The following is a 22,534-nucleotide window of genomic DNA, read 5'->3' on the forward strand; positions in this document are numbered from 1 at the left end:
TGAGTTTATTTGGAGCAAGGTCTCCTTCAGCTTGGTTTGTTTTCACACAGGCACAAACCTAATGGCACCAAAAAACGCCCCAACAAACACGCGAGCACAATGATCTCTGATTGGTCAGAGCTGTCTGGTGCGGGAGCAAGAAAGTAAATACAGGAAGGCTCTTTGTTCCAGACCAGCGTGTATAGATAGATGTGCAGTGTGAAGCTGCTTTTACATTAAACACAGAATATTTGCTGTTGTTTCTGTAAGCGGCTCGGATGTGAATGGCGATTCTCTGTGTAATAAATCAGGTTAAACTGTGCCTGAACAGCCGTTTAGCTCAAATATGAGGCGTATATTTGATTGTTGGGTCAGATCGAGGCCAGATCACATTCTCACGTGAAACTACTCAAGCCACTCAAGAGTTCATTTGGAACCAGACCAAGTCGTCCTACATTTACACATTTACAGGTCTTGGTTTGGTTGTTTTGATTGGTCCGCTCTCGAGTATGATTGCTGTTTTCACACCTGCCAAAACAAACCGCACCAAGAGTGCAAACAATCCAGATCAAATCGTGCTGGTGTGTAAACAGCCTTATTTACCAGTGTTTTGTCAGTGTTAAACCTATTGGCCCATAATTATCAAACGTCTCAAAGTAAAAGCGCTGATCCAGGATCATTTTAAAGTTTACTGAATTCTATTAGACAGCTGATGAGAGGTGATCTTAGATCAGTACTGTTACACAGAGTTTTGTGGGGAAGTTGTGGGTTATGAGGCTTTAGGTTCCTGAGTTGAGGCTTCAGAGCGGAAGCTCTTTGGGCATCGGTTCTCCTCGGAGTCCAGCAAGCAGATTATTGGCGGCCAGAGCAGACATGGCGTTCCGGGTGGTGTAGGAGGCGCTGGCGATGTGGGGTAAGATCACTAAACACACACAAACACACAGGAACAGGATTAGTTCCTTGAACTTTTCCACACTTGCCACCTTACAACCACAAACTTAAATGTATGAAGTGTGAAGTGGAACGAAAATGATACATGTCAATTAAAAATCTGAAAAGTGTGACGTGCAAAAGTATTCAGTATAGCAACACTTAGTAGAGCCACCATTCACTGCTGTTACAACTGTAAATGCTTTAAGGTTTGTCTCTACCAGCTTTGCACATCTAGAGACTGGGATTTTTGTTCATTCTTCTTTATAAAACAGCTCAAGCTCAGCCAACATGGATGAAGAGCGTCTGTGAACAGCAATTTTCATGTCTCTCCACAGAAGCTCAATGCGATTTAAGACTGGGTCATTCTAAACACGTGAATATACTTTGATCTAAACCGTTCCACTGTAGCTCTGGCTGTATGTTTAGGGTCATCGTCTTGCTGGAAGGTGAATCTTCCTCCCAGTTTTAAGTCTTTTACAGCCTCCAACAGCTGTTTGTTCACTAGTGTTTCTCTAACAAACCACTGAGGCCTTCACAGAACAGCTGTTTATATTTATACTGAGACTAAATTACTAAATTATACACAGCTGGACTCTTAACTAATTAAGTGATGTCTTAAGGCTATTAATTACACTGGATTTTATTTACGGGTTAAGGGGGCTGAATATTTTGCACGTCACAGATTTTTATTTGATAAAACTTTTGAAAAACATGTATAATTTTCCTTCCACTTCACACTTAAGCAATACTTTGTGTTGGTTTATCATTTAAACTTTCAGATTTACCTACACTATGGGATGTAAACAGTGACTTTTAATAAACTTCTTGTGCAGTTTTAAAGGTTTAAATGCCTTGTTTTAAATGTCAGGGCTCTCCGGATTCTACCAATGAAGTGTGGAGCTACTTTGAGCCTGAATAACGGTGGAAAAAGCGATTCATCTGCAGGGGCAAAAATATGCCCCATATCATCCATTCTAAAGCCTGTTTGGGTAAAGTGCACAAAATACTGGATCTCAAAAAGCTGCAGGAGAACGGAGGTGGGCTTTTCAACAAAGGTAACAACTTTTTATCACGTTTACATACACCCAAAGACCACTTCACACCAGAGTTCTCCTTTAACCGGAGTTCTACTTTATAGCTCACCGCAGTTTTTGAGTGTGAAGAGAGGGTGGTTGGTGGGCAGTGGTTCTGGTACGGTGACGTCTAGTCCAGCTCCAGCGATCCGCCCTGTGGATAAAGCCTCATACAGATCCTCCTGGTTCACCACGCCTCCCCTACAACACACCAGCAGATTAACTCAAGAACTCAAGAAAACACATTAAAGTAAAAGAGGCGTACCCAAACTTTTGACTGGTCCTGTACGTATCACAATAAAGGAGTTATGATTCAATATATCATAGCATTCTGCAGTATTGTAAACAAGGCGATTATTAGACTGTTTAAATCAAATTAAAAACATTTATGTTTACAAAATCTGGGTAAAAAGGAATGTTTATTTACTTTTTATCCAATCAGAACAGTGGAATCTTGTGGGCGGTACACTATCAATAAACATCTATTTTACGGTCTATTTTCATACATAAGGTGCACTGGATTATAAGGCGCATTAATGGACACTAGTAAGGAACAGGGGTGTCGCCATGTTTTCCATTTAATTTCAGCAGGTCTCATCATTGGTTGCGGGGGTCTGTAGTTAACTAAGTTATATAAAGCTAAGCTAAGTAAACAAAACTGTTTTTCTTTTCTTTTAAAGTCTACAAAGATTTCTCTCCTGAAAACCCTTCTGTTTATTTGGATGAGAAAAGTGCTTCTGTTTATTTACAGTAAGCTTACATTTTCAGATTTACACTAAGGCTGTAAGTCTGTGTCTCTAAAAATGCACAAACTTGACAATATTACTTATTTAATCACTAAATATCAGTACTCTCCACGTTTAAACAACATCTAGACATTTAAATGGCTTTTAAATTTCATGTTCAGATGTTTCTATCGTTGTTAGAGATGGAGGACATGGCAGAAATAATTGGTGACTAATCGACTAATCGAAAAAATAAATCATCAGATTAGTCGACTACCAAAATAACCATTACTTGCAGCCCTACCTAAAAGAGCTAACGCTTAGCGCTAGCCGGGGTTAGCAGCAGGCTACAGATTGATAATATTCAACTCTGAACGTCAAAAGAGTTAGCGCTTAGCTAGTGCTGTTAGCAAGGTTAAACACTTAATGAACCACTGTCCATTACATTCTCGTGTATCAATAATTAAGATGGACATACTCCCTCAAGTTATTTTTTTATTCTTCCGTGATACCCCTTACACCTCCAAAGGGGTATTGAGTGAAACTTCACTCACTACTCTCTAAATTTTTTGGAAGAAAAAAAGACCTCGCTTAAAGCTCACTACACTCCAGCGAGACAAGGCACAGGGTGGGCTGGCCCTGCCAAACTTTAAGATGTACTTCTGGTCCTTTGTGCTACGGCCTCTTTCTGTACGGTTCAACTCTAATTCATCTCTAATCTCATCTCTTGGAGGCAGATTGAGGAAAACCTTTCGTCACCTCACAGACTACAAGATTGAATATTTTCTAATATTCCTGTGAAGAAAATGAAATCACAATTAGGACCAGTTATATCAAGTCTACTCACAACTTGCCTTACTGTAATCAAATGTTTACATGTGGATTGTAAATGGCACAAACATTCACCAATATTCAACAATTTCTGTCTCCTAACGGGCAATGTACCTTTTACGCACCCGCAGTGGAAAAACCTAGGAGTTAATGTCTTGCAAGATATCTACAATGATAACGGTCTACGGGCCTTCAGCGATTTACAAGCTGACTATAGTCTACCTGGATCATCCTTTTTTTTATATTTGCAGTTAAGGTCAGCCATGCAAGCATACAGTGTGCCATGGGGTACAGACCTGCCCACTCATCCTTTCCATAAACTATTGACTATTACGGGACCAACAAGGGGTATGGTATCAAAAATGTATAGATTTATTTCTGATCCTCAGAGACCCCTCCCAGTAGAAGCCACATGGCAAAGAGATTTATCAGTCGAAACTGGTGAGATTTGTTGGAGTACAGTATGGGACAATTTATGTAATACATCCAAAAACCCTGACCATCAGTTAATACCTTACACATTTGTTCATAGGATGTATTTAACTCCTAGGAAAAGCTACCTTATGAAGATTATAACATCTCCCAATGGTAAACTATGTTCTCCTAACGCTTTGGGGTCATTTATACATGTGCATTATAAGTTGCATGTTTGTGTATGGGTTTTATTTTAATTTCCCTTTTTGAAAAAGGAAAAAAATGTAAATTTACAAATGTACATGAGGATTACCTGTATGCTTTCAATAAAAAAATTGGTCACAAAAAATAATATTTCGTTTATATTCCTCAGCTGTTTTTCTGATGATAAAGTCAGATTTCTTCATATATTATGCAATTTTGTGGGACAAAGTAAACCCAATAGTAATAAAAGCCTTAATTTAAAGCCTCAGTGTTTGATATTAAATGTACTTCTAACCGTGCAGTAAGTCACAGACCTATATTAAAGCCCAGTCATGCAAAAAAAATATATATAAATAAATTGTATAGTTTTCAAAAATACATAGTGAAACCATCAGAATCTTGCAAAATACCACCCGGTTCTATAGGAAAGCTAGCGAAAATTAGCATTAGCTAATTAGCTATAGGTTTGAGAGTTTGATGCTTGATGCTTGAAAATGAAAGCCTTATTTCAGTCATGGTTCACCAACAATTTGCGCAAATGTGCTTAACCCTGTTAGAACAGACTCTACTGTGTGTAATACCTGCTGGTGTTGATGAAGATGGAGGTGCTCTTCATCTTGGAGAACAGCTTCTTGTTGCAGATGCCCTGAGTCTCAGGAGTCAAAGCGCAGCACGCTGCCAGGAAATCGGACCGCCTCGCCAGCTCATCCATCGACACTGCAAACACATCAGAAGTGGGAATCACGGGAATTACGATACTGCGATTCTCCGATACCCAAGATACTTTATGGCATTTGTGCTACTGAAGAGGATAAACTAAAAAATACCAATATTCTTTACTGCAGGTTTACTCTATTCATTTGAATATAGCGCCACCATGTGAAGAGTTCAGAATGCCTTTGTTTCATTAAAATAATCCAAATGTGATGCCTCCTATCAATTCAATACTATGCGATATATGATGATATCGATATATTGTCCCACCCCTAGTCTAGAGTATAAGCCTACCTTCACACAGCAGGTAAATGTGGCTCAAATGTGAATGGCAAAAAAATACTTTTTAGTGTTTTTTGTGAAATACTATAGGTCTCTCTGAGCTGTATATGGATGCTGCATATGAAAGTGCTTCTAAGCCTCCATTGTCTGCAGTAGCTAAGAAAGGAAAATCCTCAGAAATACGAGTTGATCAGAGAGATGTAAAATGTCGACGTCAACCAGTGAGTGTAGAAGAAGGCAACAGAGCAGAGCACTGTGTTTACCATATTCCGCCTGGATCATCTCTGCTAGCTCCGGTCTTGGTTCCACATCTGTGTAGATGAACTTTTTCACCTTAAAGGGCTTCAAACGCTCAGCAATGGCCACTCCTACCACAAACACACACACACACACACACACACATACAGACAATTTACATGTGGGCACTACATGAACAAAAGTCTTCATATACACCTGTTCATCAATCATTTGTTTTCTAAAATTATTATTAAGGCCATATTTTTCACACTATAAGGTGCACCGTATTATAAGGCGCACTATCAATAAGCGTCTATTTACTATCTAACTTAATTAATGCTAAGCTAAGTAAACAAAATTGTAATTCTTAAAAAGAAAATATTTTCTTTTAAATGGTAACTGAAGAGTAACTGTTTATTTTACTTTGAGTGTATTGACAAATATCTTTCAATTATGATAAATTAACCTGACAAATTAACCCACACGATACATAAGGCATTTACTAACACATAGGGTCTATTGTATGGCGGTCTAACCACGCGCCATTAACACATTAACATATAACATATGAGATTTATTGTGAGACTCGTGTAGCTCATGCTTGAAGCATTTCGTTCACTGCATGACCCTAACTAACGGCCATCACAGGGTACGGGGCTAAATTGCTACAGAAGAGGCTCTTAGATCAAAGCGGCCTTTTGGTGAGTGAGTGCCTCCCTAAAAACCGCTGCACACACACAGATAGTGCCACGATGTTCCATTCTGGAAGAACACAGTCAAGGCCAAACACTAGTGGTCCGGTCAGACATGTGAAACTTGAGTACTAACACGTGAAATTATGCATATTAACATGAGCTAATCGTTAGCAACGCCTCATCAGCAGGTTTCACGTCATTTTGGGGTATAAAACATGGAGTCAGATCAGAGGGGGGGGTCAGAACTTATGCTGGGACGGCTGTTAGACGGTCTTTCATGTGTGGGTTCTCCTGAATATTCAGTACTTTATAATAAATACTTGGTTTGCTTTCAACTTCACTCCACCTGTCTGCGACTCTCTATCAAACGAACACGTAGGGGAGTTGTACCCCGGATGAGGGGTGGGTGTAAACCCACCTTTCATTTCTTTTCTACAACATAACCTACACAGATTTCTCTCTTGAAAACTGTTTATTTGGGTGAGTAAAGCGCTTTTGTTTATTTAGAGTAAGCTTAGATTTCCAGATTTTCACTAAGGCTGGGTGCAGCAGCATTTGCATTAGTAGCTAACCGCTAGCTTGGGTTAGCAGCAGGCTACAGGCCAATAATACTCACTTCTGAATTGCAAAAGAGCCAGCGCTTAGCGCGGTTAGCAGGTAGCGCTAATGCTGCTCCAGCAGTGCTAGCCTGGGTTAGCAGCAGGCTACAGGCTGATATACTCACTTCTGTAAGGCAAAAGAACTAATGCTTAGGGTGGTTAGTGGCTAATGCTAATACTGCTCCAGTCTCGAGTCTCGGTGCTAGAGAACTAAACTAAAACTACAGACCAGAGGCAGAGTCAGACTCTCCTATTAGTTTGAACCCCAGTCACAATTACCCCAAAAGCACAACAAAAGTTTGGTTTCAAATCCCATCAATGAGGTTTGACAGTGCAGGGGTGGTGTCGGGGTGAAATTTAAAAATTCAGTAGTCGACATTAAGGCCAAACCAAACGTTAACTGATTGAGATCACAGAAACAAACTTCACATGTGAAATAAAAAGGTTTGAGTAACTGGTCTTCTCACCAATCCTTCCGAGTCCGAGGATGCCGACTGTGCTGTCCGCCAGCTCGTGTCCACACAGCCACAGAGTCCTCCAGGTACCCCAGCCACCTCTAAACACAGACCAGGATTGGTTGAAATCTTTAAAGATTTGAGATTTATAGTTTAGCTCATGTCCTGCACCAAGCTAACTTGGTACCACTGCAATCTCACTTGGTACCAAGCAATCTTGGTACCACTAGGTACAGTGCTGGCTAGTGCAGCCCTACCCAATGGTAACAACCTACTCCAAACTTATAGTTAACTTATATTATTTTGGATTATTGAAGCATAATTACTACTACTTGAAGCGCAGTCGGCGTTGCTCCCTTGGAGCTCCCTCATTTGCTGACTTGCCACAGACAGTAGGTACAGATCCCTCCCTTCGAAGAAGTCTGCTGGCTATGGTTCTCAACCTACTATTGCTATTGTTGATGCATTATTAATACTATCGATTCTATACTATACTTTTGTTCATGTAAACAAGGAGGAAACTACACCTGGAAAGTCAACTGATCGAAGTGACAACAATCTACAAACCAATCAAAGAGACTCCACCCACGTAGGTAATAACATGATGTAGTTCTTTCAGCGTGAAACCAGCATGTAACTGGACTAAATGCTGTGTGTATAATGTAACAAACACATGAACCTTGGTCCAGACTCTGGTTTGGACTCTCAGGTTTAAAAATGTCCTTAAAATCGACACTCCACTGAGGTAAATTCCAGAGCTAACATTGCAAAAATTGCATCACTGTCCACATTATCATGGATATGGCATCAGTTAAACCAGTTCTGATACAACATACGTTTTGGCCTCATGTGTAGCTTCAATGAGTCTTCGAGATGTAGCGAGGAGAAGAGCAACAGTCAGCTCGGCCACAGCGTCCGTCAGAACCTCAGGAGTGTATCCTATCCGGATCCCTCTGAAAACACAACATTATAACATCAACTATGTTGTAGTAAAATATTATTTGGGCCTGCTTTGCTTCATTTGGGTCTAACCGATTAAAAACAATCATTAAGGGGTAGATTAATTCCTAAGTGTTACAGGATAATATGAGAGTGTCTGTACTTTAGCTGAAACTTTGTTGGGAAGAAGTTGGGTTATGCAACAGGACAATGACCCAAAACACTGGAGAAAGTCCACAACAGAATGGCTTAAGTAAAACTTTAACTTTAAATCTTTTTTAAAACCTTTTAGAGTGGCCAAGTCAGAGACCAGATCTCAGATGCAATAGATTAAATGGCCAACTTCCAAAGGGTTTTTGCCATTGTAACTGCATTCCAAGATTTGCAGCAACTTAGGATGCGTTTTTTGTCAGTAACTATAAATTGAAGCAAAAATATATAATATGTCTTTGAGGTCTTTCATGCATTTTTCTGCAATTTAGTTGGTTTTCTTTATTTTTCACCCATATTTTGGAACCCAGCCTACTGACCTTTTCTTCAGCTCATCCAGTGACAGATGATCAAACCCCACTGACATGGTACTGAGCACCTTCAGGTTCGGACCTGCAGACAACAAGGATGCACACTCTCAACTCCGCCATCGTGTACAGTGGCTTGCAAAAGTATACATGCCCTTTGAACTTTCCCACATTTTGTCACCCTACAACCTCAAACTTGTTTTTAAGATTTTAAGTGATAGACCATCACAAAGCATTGCATAAGTGCGAAGTGGAATGAAAATGATGCCTCATTTTTTATTTTTGTATCAAAAAAAAATCTGAAAAGTAAAATCTAGTGCAATCAACTGCCTTCAGAGGTCACTGAATAAGTCCAGCTGTGTGTAATTTAGTAATTTAATTTCAGTATAAATACAAACAGCTGTTCTGTGAAGAGTCTCAGAGGTTCGTTAAAGAACTCTAGTGAACAAACAGCATTTTAAGGACCATGAAGGCCAAATATAAAGTTGTGGAGATAAAGTTTAAAGCAGGATTAAGTTATAAAAACATATACCAAGCTTTGAGCATCCCAAAGAGCACTGTTCCATCAATCCATCATCCAATTATATACCAAGTCATGGCCATGATCCACCCAAACTGACAGATCAAGCAAGGAGAGCACTGGTCAGAGAAACAGCAGCCAAGAGGCCCATGGTCACTCTGGAGGAGCTGCAGAAATCTAAAGCTCAGGTTGGAGAATCTGTATACAGGACAACTATCATAAATCAAGCGCTCCACAAATTTATGGACGAGTGTCAAGAAGAAATCTGTTGTTAAAAGAAACATGTGAGTTGCAAAGTACTATATGGGGAGGAAAAGTAACACTGCTTATCACCCTGAACACACCATCCCCACTGTGAAACATGGTGGTGGCAGCATAATGCTGTAGAGATCAGAGTTGATCGGAAGATGGACGGAGCTAAATAGAGGGCAATCCTGGAAGAAAACCTGTTCTGTCGAAGGCAACAAAAGAATTGAGACTCGGAAGGAGACTCGCCTTCCAGCAAGACGATGACCCTAAACATGCAGCAAGAGCTACAGTTGTTAAATCAAAGAATATTCATGTGTTAGAAGTTTGTGATTGTGTAAGGTGACGAAATGTGGAAAAGTTCAAGGGGTATGAAGACTTTTGCAAGCCACTGTACATGTAAAGACCACTGTTAGATAAGAGGTTTCTGGCCTGACCTGCAGCGTCTAATACTTCAGCATCAATCTTCTCGGTCAGCACACAGAGCAGTCCATCACAACCTCTGACCTTCTTCAGTAGTTCCTGACGAGGAACGGGATCATCAGAGTCCCACAGCTCAAACTGCACTCTGAGGAACGTAGGGATGAAGAACGAAGGAGAAAATAGAAAGAAAAGAGAGAGAGTAAAATAGAGAAATAAACAAAAGTATTGAGACACTTGTAGATTAAAAAGAGTGGATCCTGCTTTTCGTTGGACTAGCTGAGTTTCTTCATCTAATGACTTGCCACGGACAGTAGGTACAGATTCCTCCCTCAGAAGAAGTCTGCTGGCTGAGGTTCTCAACCAAAATGACCGAAATGCAGTTTGTTTAACTGATCTAGTGGGTGGGGCTCTGGTGGGGGTTGACGAGTGAGGGGTGGTGCCAGGATATTTTAACTAAAATAACTAATAAACTTGCGCTTTAAAATTTAGCATAGTGGTACTTTAAAATTGCTCTTTAAAGTCTAGCACAGTGGTACTTTAAACTTGGCCTTTAAAGTTTAGCACAGTGGTACTTTAAACTTGGCCTGTGAAGTTTAGCACAGTGGTACTTTAAACTTGGCCTGTGAAGTTTAGCACAGTGGTACTTTAAGCTTGCTCTTTGAGGTTTAGCACAGTGGTGCTTTAAGAGCAGTACTTTAATATTACAGTGTAAAGTCTAGCACAGTGGTGCTGTAAGAGCGGTACTTTAATATTGCAGTGTCATGTCTAGGGCAGTGGTACTTCAATATTGCAGTGTAAAGTCTAGGGCAGTGGTACTTTAATATTGCAGTGTAAAGTCTAGCACAGTGGTACTTTAAGAGTGGTACTTTAATATTGCAGTGCCAAATCTAGCACAGTGGTACTTCAATATTGCAGTGTAAAGTCTAGGGCAGTGGTACTTCTATATTGCATTGTAAAGTCTAGCACAGTGTTACTTTAAGAGCGGTACTTTAATATTGCAGTGTAAAGTTTAGCACAGTGGTACTTTAAGAGCGGTACTTTAATATTGCAGTGTAAAGTCTAGCACAGTGGTACTTTAAAAGCGGTACTTTAATATTGCAGTGTAAAGTTTAGCACAGTGGAACTTTAAGAGCGGCACTTTAATATCGCAGTGTAAAGTTTAGCACAGTGGTACTTTAAGAGCGGTACTTTAATATTGCAGTATAAAGTCTAGCACAGTGGTACTTTAAGAGCGGTACTTTAATATTGCAGTATAAAGTCTAGCACAGTGGTACTTTAAGAGCGGTACTTTAATATTGCAGTATAAAGTCTAGCACAGTGGTACTTTAAGAGCGGTACTTTAATATTGCAGTATAAAGTCTAGCACAGTGGTACTTTAAGAGCGGTACTTTAATATTGCAGTATAAAGTCTAGCACAGTGGTACTTTAAGAGCGGTACTTTAATATTGCAGTATAAAGTCTAGCACAGTGGTACTTTAAGAGCGGCACTTTAATATTACTTGAACAGTACTTACTGTCCGGACTCGCGGAGGATCTGAAGTCCGCGCGGGGGGATCTGGCGCGTGACGTAGACGCGCGGTAAGGTCGACATGTCTCTCTGAATTCCCGCGAGCGGAGCGGTTTGGAGCGCGAGCCGCCGGAGCGCTGTTCTGCTGCACCACATAGCCGCACCACGATTAAAGAGCGCGAGACACCGGACAGCAGCCAGCAGCACGAGGACTTCAGCCCTGACCAGCTGGAGGAGTGTGTGTGTTTGTGTGTGTGTGTGAAAGTGTGTTTGAGGGGGTGGGCGTACGGTGGTCTCAACCAATATGGAGGAGGGGAGGGGGGTGTGAAGCAATGAGTCCAAAAGTTTAGATCAGTGTGTGTTTAAAGTGTATTTTGGACCTGTTGATGTTTTTAAACTATCATTTTTTTCTCAAAGTTGAGAAAAGTTGATTTATATTTTATCCAAAAGATTTTATGTTTTTTTTTATATCTGTCTGATTATCCTGTGAATTACACACAAAGTTTACTAAACATTTACCTCATATTTCTTATCATCAAATTAATAATGAAAAAAAAAACAATCAAATAACATGATAAAATTCAGTGTGGTTGGGTTGAAAGTTTAAAAGAGTTGAGTTTGGAAGAGTTGAATGTTGGTAAGTGTGGAATTGAATGTGATGAAATCAGATGTGATAGGGTTGAATGTGATGGGGTTGAGTGTGAAGGGACTGAGTGTGAGGGGGTTGAGTGTGAGGGGGTTGAGTGTGTTGGGGTTGAATGTTAAGAAGTTGCATGTGATGGTGTTGAGTGTGAAGGGGTTGAGTGTAAAGGGGTTGAATGTGACGAGGTTGAATGTGACGGGGTTCAGTGTGACAGGGTTGAATGTGACAGGGTGAAGTGTGACGGGGTTGAGTGTGACTGGGTTCAGTGTGACTGGGTTCAGTGTGACGGGGTTCAGTGTGACAGGGTTAGGTTTGACAGGGTTGAGTGTGAAGGGGTTAAATGTGATGGAATTGAAAGTGATAAAATTTAATGTGAAGAGGTTGCGTGTGATGGTGTTCAGTGTGAAGGGGTTGAGTGTGAAGGGGTTGAATGTGAAGGGGTTGAATGTGACGGGGTTGAATATGACGGGGTTGAAAGTGACGGGGTTCAGTGTGACGGGGTTGAATGTGAAGAGGTTGCGTGTGATGGTGTTGAGTGTGAAGGGATTAAATGTTACGGGGTTGAATGTGACAGGGTTCAGTGTGACGGGGTTAAATGTGACGGGGTTGAATGTGACAGGGTTCAGTGTGACGGGGTTAAATGTGACGGGGTTGAATGTGACGGGGTTGACAAGGTTGAATGTGACGGGGTTGAATATGACGGGGATGAATATGACGGGGTTGAATGTGACAGGGTTCAGTGTGACAGGGTTGAAAGAGACGGGGTTGAATGTGACGGGGTTGAATATGACGGGGTTGAATGTGACGGGGTTGAATGTGATGGAGTCAGTGTGACAGGGTTTGAATGTGACGGGGTTGAATGTGACAGGGTTGAATATGACGGGGTTCAGTGTGACGGGGTTGAATGTGACGGGGTTGAATATGGCGGGGTTGAATGTGACGGGGTTCAGTGTGAGAGGGTTTAATTGTAATGGGGTTGAGTGTGACAGGGTTGAATGTGACGGGGTTGAGTGTGACAGGGTTGAATGTGACGGGGTTAAGTGTGACAGGGTTGAATGTCATAGGGTTGAATGTGAAGGGGCCCAAATACTAATGGGCACACATACACAACCTGTTTAGTCACTGTGTAAAAAGTGCTACCCCATTATTGAGCTGTGGAGCAGTGGAACTATGTTCTCTATAATGATGGAGCACTTGCCAGTACTATTGGCTGTGAATTAGGTGGGGTGGTGATTATCCATCATCCTGACCTCACTATTTTTTTTCCTGGAAAGTAGAGAAAGTTACTCCAACAAAATGAGACATTTGTTAATACCCTTGATTTCAGGAGAAAACTTTAATAATCAGGTGTCCCAATACTTCTGGACAATTTTATATGGTTTTCAGGACTAGTTATGTCCAGAACCTGTTGTCCCAAAACGGTGACCAATGTGGACTTTAGAATGCTCTCTGACCCTTGAGGGCAGTGTGTGTGTGTGTAACAAAATATTTACCTTCTAGTCGCTGAGATTAAGATTAGGATGATGTGTATCTACAGCAGCATTTATTTGCTCTGCTGTATAAGATAATGTATAAAGTGTGTGTTTATATATGTGTGTGTGTTTGTGTGTGTGTGTGTTAGAGTGAAAATGATGAAAGAGTGTATCGTCTAAATCATTCCGTCTCAGTCTGTGTTTGCTGATGATCACTGTGGTAAATGTTTGACTGGTCTGGCAAACATGAAACACACACACACACAAGCCCAGTTACCAAGATCTGTTCCATGCTACACAGTGACGCATTTGTATGCATTTGTCAGCATGTGTAAAGTTGTAGAGGTTCCTAATGGTGTCTTTTGATTATCCATCCCTCAATGTAAAGCCAATGATCTGAAGAACTGTTCATGTTCTGAATTGTTATTAATAAATATTAATTAGTTGTACTTATATGGAAAATATGGATTAGTTGTACTTTTTTGGAAATTCTGAAATCATTTTATTGTGGTATACAGACATCCCAACTATATATATATATATATATATATATATATATATATATATATATATATATATATATATATATATATATATATATATATATTAGAGGTGTGCCAAAAAATCGATTCACATAAGAATCTTGATTCTCATTTACTACGATTCAGAATCGATTTAAAATGTCCCAAAATCGATTCTGAGGGGCGGGTTTTGGACTGATTTTGGGCTGGGTATTTTTGTTGGACCTGGCAACCCGCTTGTCCCTTCAAACCGAGGTCTTCCAGACCCACACAGAGCGTAGTAGGTGTTTGAGAATCACCGGTAAGATGGCAGAACAAGCACTATATTACCTTAGATTAACGTGTAGTTTTAATGTTTTATGGCAGAATGCTTCATAACAAGCATAAAAAAGATCGCTAGTAGTTAGTTTCAGTAACTGTTAGCTAGCTAACAAGCTAACTTTCCAGTTCCACCTTAAATAACGCTACAGGTGGCTGCGGGCTGCAGCATTTAAGGCGGAACGGAAAAATAACAATAAGCTAATCAGAGCTCATTTCAGCTCCTCATCACAGAGGAATTAAGGAATGGACAATATGAATTAATTTCTCCACCTCCTGCCCCCTTTCTGAAGAAATACAACGACCTTAAATTAACTAGTTAATCAGCAGCTGCTCCTGAACTTTAGCGCTCCACTGCTATCATCACATCAGCCCAGCAGCGTCACCTACACACCACCGCTAGTAGCCTGGTAATAAAGCAGTGTTATTTATTATTTATTTATTGTTCATTAACGTCATTGTGATATCCCAGTGATTCCTCTGTCACTGAGGACCCACATTCCTGCACATTTTATTGTTTTTGTAACACATTACTTGCTCCAGGACCAGTGTATATTATGGAGGGTTTTTTTTTCAATAAGATTCATAAGCCAGAAGCAGAAATTTTTATAATTCAAATCGTTTTGAATCAAAAATCGATTTTGAATCGAATCGTGGCCCCCAAAATCGGAATCGAATCGAATCGTGAGATAGTAATCGATTCCCACCCCTAATATATATAGTCACATTAACTGACCTCAACATGTAGTCCCCCGTGGGCAATGCTAAGATCATTATTACAAACTGTACAGCAAGACTTTCATTGGTTTTTATTTTACCAGACATGGATATACTTTAGAGTAGTCAGAGGAGAAATTAGTTTTGATGGGAGCCATGACGCTCCTGAATGCATTCCGTCTAGGAGGGGAATAAAAAGGGTGGGTGTAAAAGGGTTGATTATGACAGGGTTAAATGTGACGGGGTTAAATGGGACAGGGTTGAATGTGACCGGGTTGAGTTTGATGGTGTTGAGTATGACAGGGTTGAGTGTGAGTGTGGGGTTGAGTGTGACATAGGAAAACTTAGGTCTTAGGTCTTTAAATTCAGCTCATGAAAAATGGGATTAAAACCAAAAGTGTTGCGTATATATTTTTGTGTAATTTTGTCTGGCACATTTTGGAGTTTTGCCTTTTTTTCCCCTCAGTTTTTCTGCGTTGTTACAGTACAAACAAAGGAAATAAACATGTGTATGACCAGATATGTGTAAAAACAATAAATATATGTGAGAAATACATTTATTTTCATTTTCTGGAAAAAAAAAAAAACTCAGGGGTGCCAACACTGTAGGCCGTTAAGACCTGTAGATGAATAATCTGAGCGTGTCTCCGGGGCTGCAGGAGGCGCTGTGGAGTTCTGAACCCGTATCCTCCTCAGCCCGCAGCCCTCAGAAGAAGCGCTGCTCTCGGCCGCTCACGCTCACTGACAGGTACCTACCTCTCTAACTCTGCTCTCCCGCAGCTCCTCCGCTCCTTAACCCGCTCCTCCACCGCCGGGCCAGCCGCGGGGCGGCCGCTGCTCCGCCTACGGGACCCGCGGTGGGGAGAGCGGGCTGCAGCCGGCGGCCGGCCGCTCCTCCTGCTGCTGTCAGAGCCGGAGAGAGTAAGCGGAGCCGGGCTGCGTCTCAAACCGCGCCCTCTGCTACACGTAGTGCACTTTATGGGTGTAGACGCTGCAATTCTACTAAGTGCCCTGTGTAGCCTGTGTAGGGCACTACGTAGGGCGTGTGGTGCGGTTTGAGACCGAGCCGGCGAGTCTGGGCGATTATAACGCTCGAGCTATACTAGCTGGAGTAGGTTAGCTATCCGCTAAAGCTAAGCTACAGCAGTTTAAACCGGTTTACAGGCGATATTAGAGTTTAGACTAAACCCGGGGCCTCTAATTTGAGCTGAGTTTATTTGGGTTGTGTTTATAATAAAGTGTAGTTTAAAGTGTGTAAATTTAAGTTGAGTTGAATTGAGTTAAGTTGAGAGCTGGGCTCTGGATAATAAGGCGTTTAGCCAGCAGCTCAGTACAGAGACAGTGTGCTGGATTAGCTGGTTTACGTTAATATTAATTGAGTTAACCTGCTGATATTTATCTTTATGAAGTTTTCATACTAATGTTTAATAGTTAGTCTTTCATTAAAGCTCAGTCTAAACCAGAGGTGGGCCACAGACGATACACAGAGAGCACTTCAGTTTCTGAATCAGTTTCTCTGGTTTTGCTATTTATAGGTTTGTTTTTGAGTAAAATGAACATTGTTGTTTTATTCTACAAACTACAGACACTTCTCCCAAATTCCAAATAATAATATTGTCATTTACAGAAAATGAGAAATGTCTGAAAAAAAAAGATGCAGAGCTTCCAGACCTCAAATAATGCAAAGAAAACAAGTTTATATTAATACAGTTTTAAGTGTTCAGAAATCAATATTTGGTGGAATGACCCTGGTTTTTAATCACAGTTTTCATACATCTTGGTTTCATGTTCTCCTCCACCAGTCTTACACACTGCTTTTGGATAACCTTATGCCTTTACACCTGGTGCACAAAAATTCAAGCAGTTCAGCTTGGTTTGATGGCTTGTGATCATCCGTCTTCCTCTTAATTATAGTCCAGAGATTTTCAATTAGGTAAAATCAAAGAAACTCGCCATTTTTGAGTTGTCTCTTACTTTCTTTCCAGAGCTGTATTAGTGTGTCAGTCAATAAAAATAGCTTTTTTAATATTCTGTGAATAAATATGATTAAAATCATGATAAAAATGTTTTATGTGTTGGTATTTTCCTGCATGTTCAAGAGAATATGAATTTACTGGAGGAAATTAAAGGCAGTTTAGCTCCATATTCCACCTCCAACAATTTAAGATGTGCCTATGCCCCTATCATATGCATTGTAAGCCTGCTAGTTTTGAGCATCAGTTTAATGTGCTGTATTTCGGAATGCTGGCACATTCTGCAGAAGTTTGTACTCATTATCGTGTTTCACTACAATCCAAGTGCATTTTACACCAGATTTCTCCTTTAAGCTAAACACGTCATGGCTAATTAGCGATTTATTAGTTTCCAAATAATTGTTTCTCTTTAATTTTGCAGAGACATCTTAATTATTATTATTTTTTTTTTTGGCAGAGTCCACAGGAGGAACAGCCCGTCACCCCCTTCTCCCCCACCCAACATGGCCGACTCCATGGAGATAGACGATTCACTGTACAGGTATTTCGATTATTTTATCCATGCTGCTGTTGGTTGACTAATTGTCAATACGAATACGAACTGCGTCTGCCGAATTGGAAATATTGACTGATTTTTATTTATTTATTTATTTTTTTGTGTGTGTGTTTTTACAGTCGGCAGCGGTACGTCCTGGGAGACAGCGCTATGCATCAGATGGCCCAGTCCTCTGTGTTTCTAAGTGGACTGGGATCAGTGGGAGTGGAGATTGGTGAGTGCTCATGTATCACACAGTGCTGGATGGGGATAGGGCTGTAGTGTTAATTTTCTCTTTTATGGGGGTCCTCTGTGATTTTATTCCTGCCTGGAACGACCATGTCTGTTTTTTTTTTTTTCAGATGTCCTCTGAGAAAATTACAGGCTGAATTATCTGTGTTTTTTCTCTGAACTCTGTGGTCCTCCGGTAATTTTAGTTCCGTCCAGACTCACATCTCTGAGTTTCAATACCTTGTGTTTAATAAAATAGCTCTTTGTCCACTGCCAAACACTGTAATTACACTTTGGGCACCGTTTCCATGGAGATCCACGTAAACCCAACAGCGAGTGGAAATGGAGGAGCTACTGAACGCGATGTCATGTGACCGAGAAAGCCTTAAAACTCACTGTTCCTCCTTTTTTTTTAAATGCAGTCTGAATGCAAGAGTTTTATCTCTGAGTAAAAGTGTGTATTTTTCATAGATGTCCACCTGAGAAACTAATCCCGTCCGGATAGGGCTTTAGATGAAAAAGTCGCAGGTTTAAATCCTGGCTCAGCATCAGCAGGTGGAGTCTGAGAGACAGAGAGAGCACAATTGGCCAGTGATGCTGATCAGCACATGCATTAAGCCTTAGATACGATACACAGCCTTAGTAACAGATTGGAATATGATAGTACACTACTGTGGGTTTCTTTCTTTTTTTTTTTTTTTTTAAATATAAACAGATTTGTCTAGAATCTGAAGCAATATACAGCACACAAGACACACCAGATTTATGACCACTGATTGCCACCATGCATGTGAATCTACTCTAGGAGATTCATATGTCAACTTGGAGGTGCACAAGCTTGCTGCAGTTATTGATTGTGTTGTAAAGAATGTTGTTGGGTGGGGTAGCGAGTGGTCCAGCGGGCTAAGCGCATGCCACTATGATCGGGAAATCGTTCGAATCCCAGTGATGCAGCTTGCCCTCATCTGCAAGAGCCATGAGAGAGCACAACTGGCCTAGCTTTCTCTGGGTGGGTAGACTGCAGTCACATGACATTGCGTTCAGTAGCTCCTCCATTTCCACTCGCTGTTTTGTTTTTAACATGGATCTTCGTGGAAATGCACACCCGGAGTGTAATTATTACGGTGTGTGGTAGTGGACAAATAGCTATTTTATTAAACGCGAAGAGACGAATCTCAGAGATGTGCATACGGACAGGAATAAAATTACCGGAGGACCACGGAGTTCAATGAAAACAGTAGATAATTCAGTGTGTAATTTTCTCAGAGGACAGAGTCTTGAGGAAAACACACTCATGGTCGTTTCAGACTGGAATACAATCAGAGAGGACCCCCCCATAAAAGAGAAAACTACCCCAGAGCCCCCTGAGGAAAAACTTAACTAGTTGCATATTTATTTGCATGCTTACTTTGCAATCTTTTACTAAAACGTTTAGCATGTGTTTACAGCAGCCTGTCCCCCAGCACTGTGAAGTCTGAGCTGTGGTGTGTGTTAGTTTGTGTGTGTGTGCACTAAGATTGAATTTGACTGCAAAATATATATATATATATATTTTTTTTTTTTCTCACAGCAAAGAACATCGTCCTTGCTGGAGTGAAGGTAGGGAGATGGTGTTTTTTTTTTTTTTTTTTTTTTTAATTCTGTGTGTTCATGTACATACTGTAAGTAGTATTCTCTTCCAAATCTGCACTGTTAATAAGAGGTGTGTGTGTGTGTGTGTATGTGTGTGTGTGTATATGTATAGGCGGTCACATTACACGACAGCAGGCAGTGTGACGTCTGGGATCTGGGTACAAACTTCTTTATACGAGAGGAAGACGTTCAGAACCAGAGGAAAAGGTAACAGATTTTCACCCACTTAAGTCAGTATTGCTTTTATTGGATGTATTTTATTCTTCATCATCTCTCTCTCTGTCTCTCTCTCTTTCTCTCTCTCTCTCTCTTTCAGAGTGGAGGCTGTTCATCCGCGAGTAGCTGAGTTAAACCCGTATGTTCAGGTCGGCGTGTCGAGTGTTGTTCTTGATGACAGCACTGATCTGAGCTTCCTGCTTAACTATCAGGTATCGCTTCATACATCCTAACATCCACACGATGGCCGCACCAAAAAAAGTCTCACATTGCAGTTGTTGTTTCAGAAAGATACATTGTGACTAGTGCTGTGCGATATGACGATAAATATCTTGGGGACGATAGAAAAGGGTCTATCGTGCAGTGATGTCAGTAATGCGCTACTTAGTAACGCGTTACTCTAATCTGACCCTTTTTTTTTCAGTAACGAGTAATCGAACGCGTTACTATTTCCAATCCAGTAATCAGATTAAAGTTACTCATCCATGTCACTATGCGTTACTCTCTCTCTCCACCTCACTCACTCACTCACTCACTCTTTCTTTCTTACACACACACACACACCGCTCCCTTCCCCATCACCTTTACATTCCTCCACTGTCTCTCTCTTGCGCTCGGCGTGTCTTTAGTTTCCGCCCGTTCTCGTTTTTCCGCCAGTTCTCGAGACTACTTGTCTCAATCACTTCCATCACTTCGGGGAGCCATGTGAAGTTATATGGTGCCCTCTGCTGGAGCACAGAGTATAGACATGCCATTCTTTTCTATTTTTTATGGTCAGACTTTTTAACGTCATCTATGAGAATAAGTAAACTGTAAATAAGTGCTGCCACTATGATCGGGAGATCGCTGGTTTGAATCCTGGTCATGTAGCTTGCCATCAGCTGCCGGAGCCCCGAGAGAGCACAATTGGCTTTGCTCTCTCTGAGTGGGTACAGTAGATGCTTTCTCCCCACATCACTCCAAAGGGTGATGTCGATCAACATAAGGGTGCGTCTGTGAGCTGATGTATCAGAACCGAGTCGCTGCGCTTTCCTCCTTCATATGTATCGGAGGAGGCGTGTGCTAGTCTTCACCCTCCTGGTGTTGGAGCATCACTGGTGATAGGGGCAGTCCTAATGAGTGGGTTGGGTAATTGTAAATTGTGTAAATTGGGGAGAAAATGTGGGAAAAAATTAGAAATAAAATAAAAATATACATTTATCGAACCTTTTTTTTTTTCATACCAACAAAATTCGCAACATTATTTGGTATAAAATCTTTTTTATAAAATTATCACTTTTTTTGATATTTGTTGCTGAATAATTGAAATGACTCAAGGAACCATTTTTCTGAGTGTTTAAACAGGATTTATACGTAAAAAAAAAATTAAGGTCCCTATTTTAGCGATGTATAGGTGAGCTGTCAACCGTGCATCGTGAAGCTTGATTTAGTGCGTATATCTGTGTCTTTGCTATCATAACGACAGGAACAGTATGCTTTGCGCTGCTGAGAACAAGTAAAAGTCATGTAATAATTCTCTTAATTAACAGTGTAACATTTATCTGTTAAATTTTCTGACCGGTTGAGGTTACATGCAAAAATATAAGTTTGAATGTAAAAACTCCTTATTCATATTTCCTTATTTCATATTTAGAGTAGTGCTCAATAAATGACTTTTAATCCAGTTTTTCAGTTTTTAATTTTTCCACCTCTGCCTCTTACAATCGGAATTTCAGGAAAAATGGATAAATGTATCTTTTTTTTCAGATTTTTCCATTTTTTTCCATCTTGTAACAGAAGTCAACTTTATATTTGAGATACAAATTCTTTTTTTTATTTATTTCTCTTAAAATTTAAAATGCTCAAATATAAAACAGAATTAAATAAGTTTTACACCAAATTTTATATTTTCGAATTTAGCTTGAAAAAAAAAAAAAAGAACAATACTAACATCAAAGCAGCCAAATGGCTACCATGCTTAGTGGGTAATGCTAATACTGCTTCAGCAGTGCTTGCTGGGGTTAGCAGCAGGCTACAGGCTGATGCCCAAAAAGCTAACGCTTAGCAGCTAATGTTAATACTGCCCCAGCAGTGCTAGCCGGGGTTAGAAACAGACTACAGGCCAATAATAATCACATCTGAACGCCCAAAAAGCTAGCGTTTAGCAGCTAATGCTGCTCCAGCAGTGCTAGTCAGGGTTAGAAGCAGATTACAGGACGATAATACTCACCTCTGAATGGCCAGATGGCTAGCATGGTTAGCAGGAATGCTAATACAGCTCCAGCAGTGCTAGCCGGGGCCAATAGTACTCACCTTTGAAGAGCTAGAGCTTAGCGGGGAGCTTAGCGGGTAATGCTAATACTGCTCCAGCAGTGCTAAGTGTGAAAATACACTGTTAGCGGGATTTAAGATAGCAATGAGCATTGTGACATGACTTGCGCAGGATGTAATAAAATAGAGTTAATGAGTAGAGTTGTGCATAATGTGGTTTTATGACTGTGTGTGTGTGTCTCTACAGTGTGTAGTGCTGACAGAGACGCGGCTGAACTTGCAGAAGAGGATCAATCATTTTTGCCACTCTCAGCAGCCGCCCATCCGGGTAATGAACCACATCAGTAACATCTTTAACACCATTTAATTGGATAAATATGAAATATGGTGCATTAATAATTATTACATTATGTTTTATTAGACTGCTGTAGTGTTAAATAATGTGTAATGGTTGCGTGTTTCTTCTGGCAGTTCATTAGCTGTGACGTGTTGGGGATCTGCTCGCGAGTGTTCTGTGATTTCGGGGAGAGCTTTGAGGTGTTGGACCCAACGGGGGAGGAGCCTAAAGAGCTGTTCATTCAGAACATCACTCAGGTAATACACACACACACACACACACACAAACACAGCTGCTGGCAAGTTTCCTCTTTCCAGGTAGTTGAGCATGGAATATGGAGCTACACTAGCGTTTATTTCCCCCATTAACATTAATAAAACTAACAATACAATACA

The 22,534-nt window shown here is 40.6% G+C and overlaps 2 protein-coding genes across 3 annotated transcripts in view; one reads left to right on the forward strand and one right to left on the reverse strand.

Annotated features, from left to right (window-relative positions):
• Positions 1 to 655: 655 nt before the first annotated feature.
• On the reverse strand, positions 656 to 11,548 carry grhprb (glyoxylate reductase/hydroxypyruvate reductase b). The gene is made up of 9 exons (XM_049472463.1): positions 11,302 to 11,548; positions 9,802 to 9,932; positions 8,611 to 8,683; positions 7,978 to 8,094; positions 7,154 to 7,242; positions 5,419 to 5,523; positions 4,741 to 4,876; positions 2,056 to 2,186; positions 656 to 901 (listed from the first exon to the last, which is right to left on the reverse strand). Exons 1-9 carry the CDS (start codon positions 11,448 to 11,450, stop codon positions 780 to 782), a joined length of 1,053 nt encoding a protein of 350 aa, XP_049328420.1. The 5' UTR covers positions 11,451 to 11,548; the 3' UTR covers positions 656 to 779.
• A 4,028-nt stretch (positions 11,549 to 15,576) lies between these two features.
• The window catches only part of uba6 (ubiquitin like modifier activating enzyme 6), a 35,257-nt gene continuing 28,299 nt past the window's right edge, over positions 15,577 to 22,534 (forward strand). For both annotated transcript variants that reach the window (XR_007429470.1, XM_049472233.1), the window contains exons 1-8: positions 15,577 to 15,713; positions 17,396 to 17,479; positions 17,614 to 17,708; positions 19,275 to 19,303; positions 19,449 to 19,543; positions 19,653 to 19,764; positions 22,050 to 22,130; positions 22,274 to 22,396. Coding sequence is in view for 1 of the 2 variants with exons in the window: in XM_049472233.1 (XP_049328190.1) it covers positions 15,592 to 15,713; positions 17,396 to 17,479; positions 17,614 to 17,708; positions 19,275 to 19,303; positions 19,449 to 19,543; positions 19,653 to 19,764; positions 22,050 to 22,130; positions 22,274 to 22,396 (741 nt within the window). In the remaining variant the exon portion in view is untranslated. The remainder of the gene's footprint in view (positions 15,714 to 17,395; positions 17,480 to 17,613; positions 17,709 to 19,274; positions 19,304 to 19,448; positions 19,544 to 19,652; positions 19,765 to 22,049; positions 22,131 to 22,273; positions 22,397 to 22,534) is intronic.

The sequence above is a fragment of the Astyanax mexicanus genome, chromosome 25, assembly GCF_023375975.1.
Source record: "Astyanax mexicanus isolate ESR-SI-001 chromosome 25, AstMex3_surface, whole genome shotgun sequence".
Lineage (NCBI taxonomy): Eukaryota > Metazoa > Chordata > Actinopteri > Characiformes > Acestrorhamphidae > Astyanax > Astyanax mexicanus.

Excerpts from the sequence above, each read along its gene's own strand:
- grhprb (XM_049472463.1), bottom strand. The coding sequence starts at position 11,450 with ATGTGGTGCAGCAGAACAGCGCTCCGGCGGCTCGCGCTCCAAACCGCT. Across the intron at positions 8,684-9,801 it reads TGAAGTATTAGACGCTGCAG|GTCCGAACCTGAAGGTGCTC; the intron begins GTCAGGCCAGAA and ends TGTTGTCTGCAG. Across the intron at positions 2,187-4,740 it reads ATCTTCATCAACACCAGCAG|GGGAGGCGTGGTGAACCAGG; the intron begins GTATTACACACA and ends GGTGTGTTGTAG.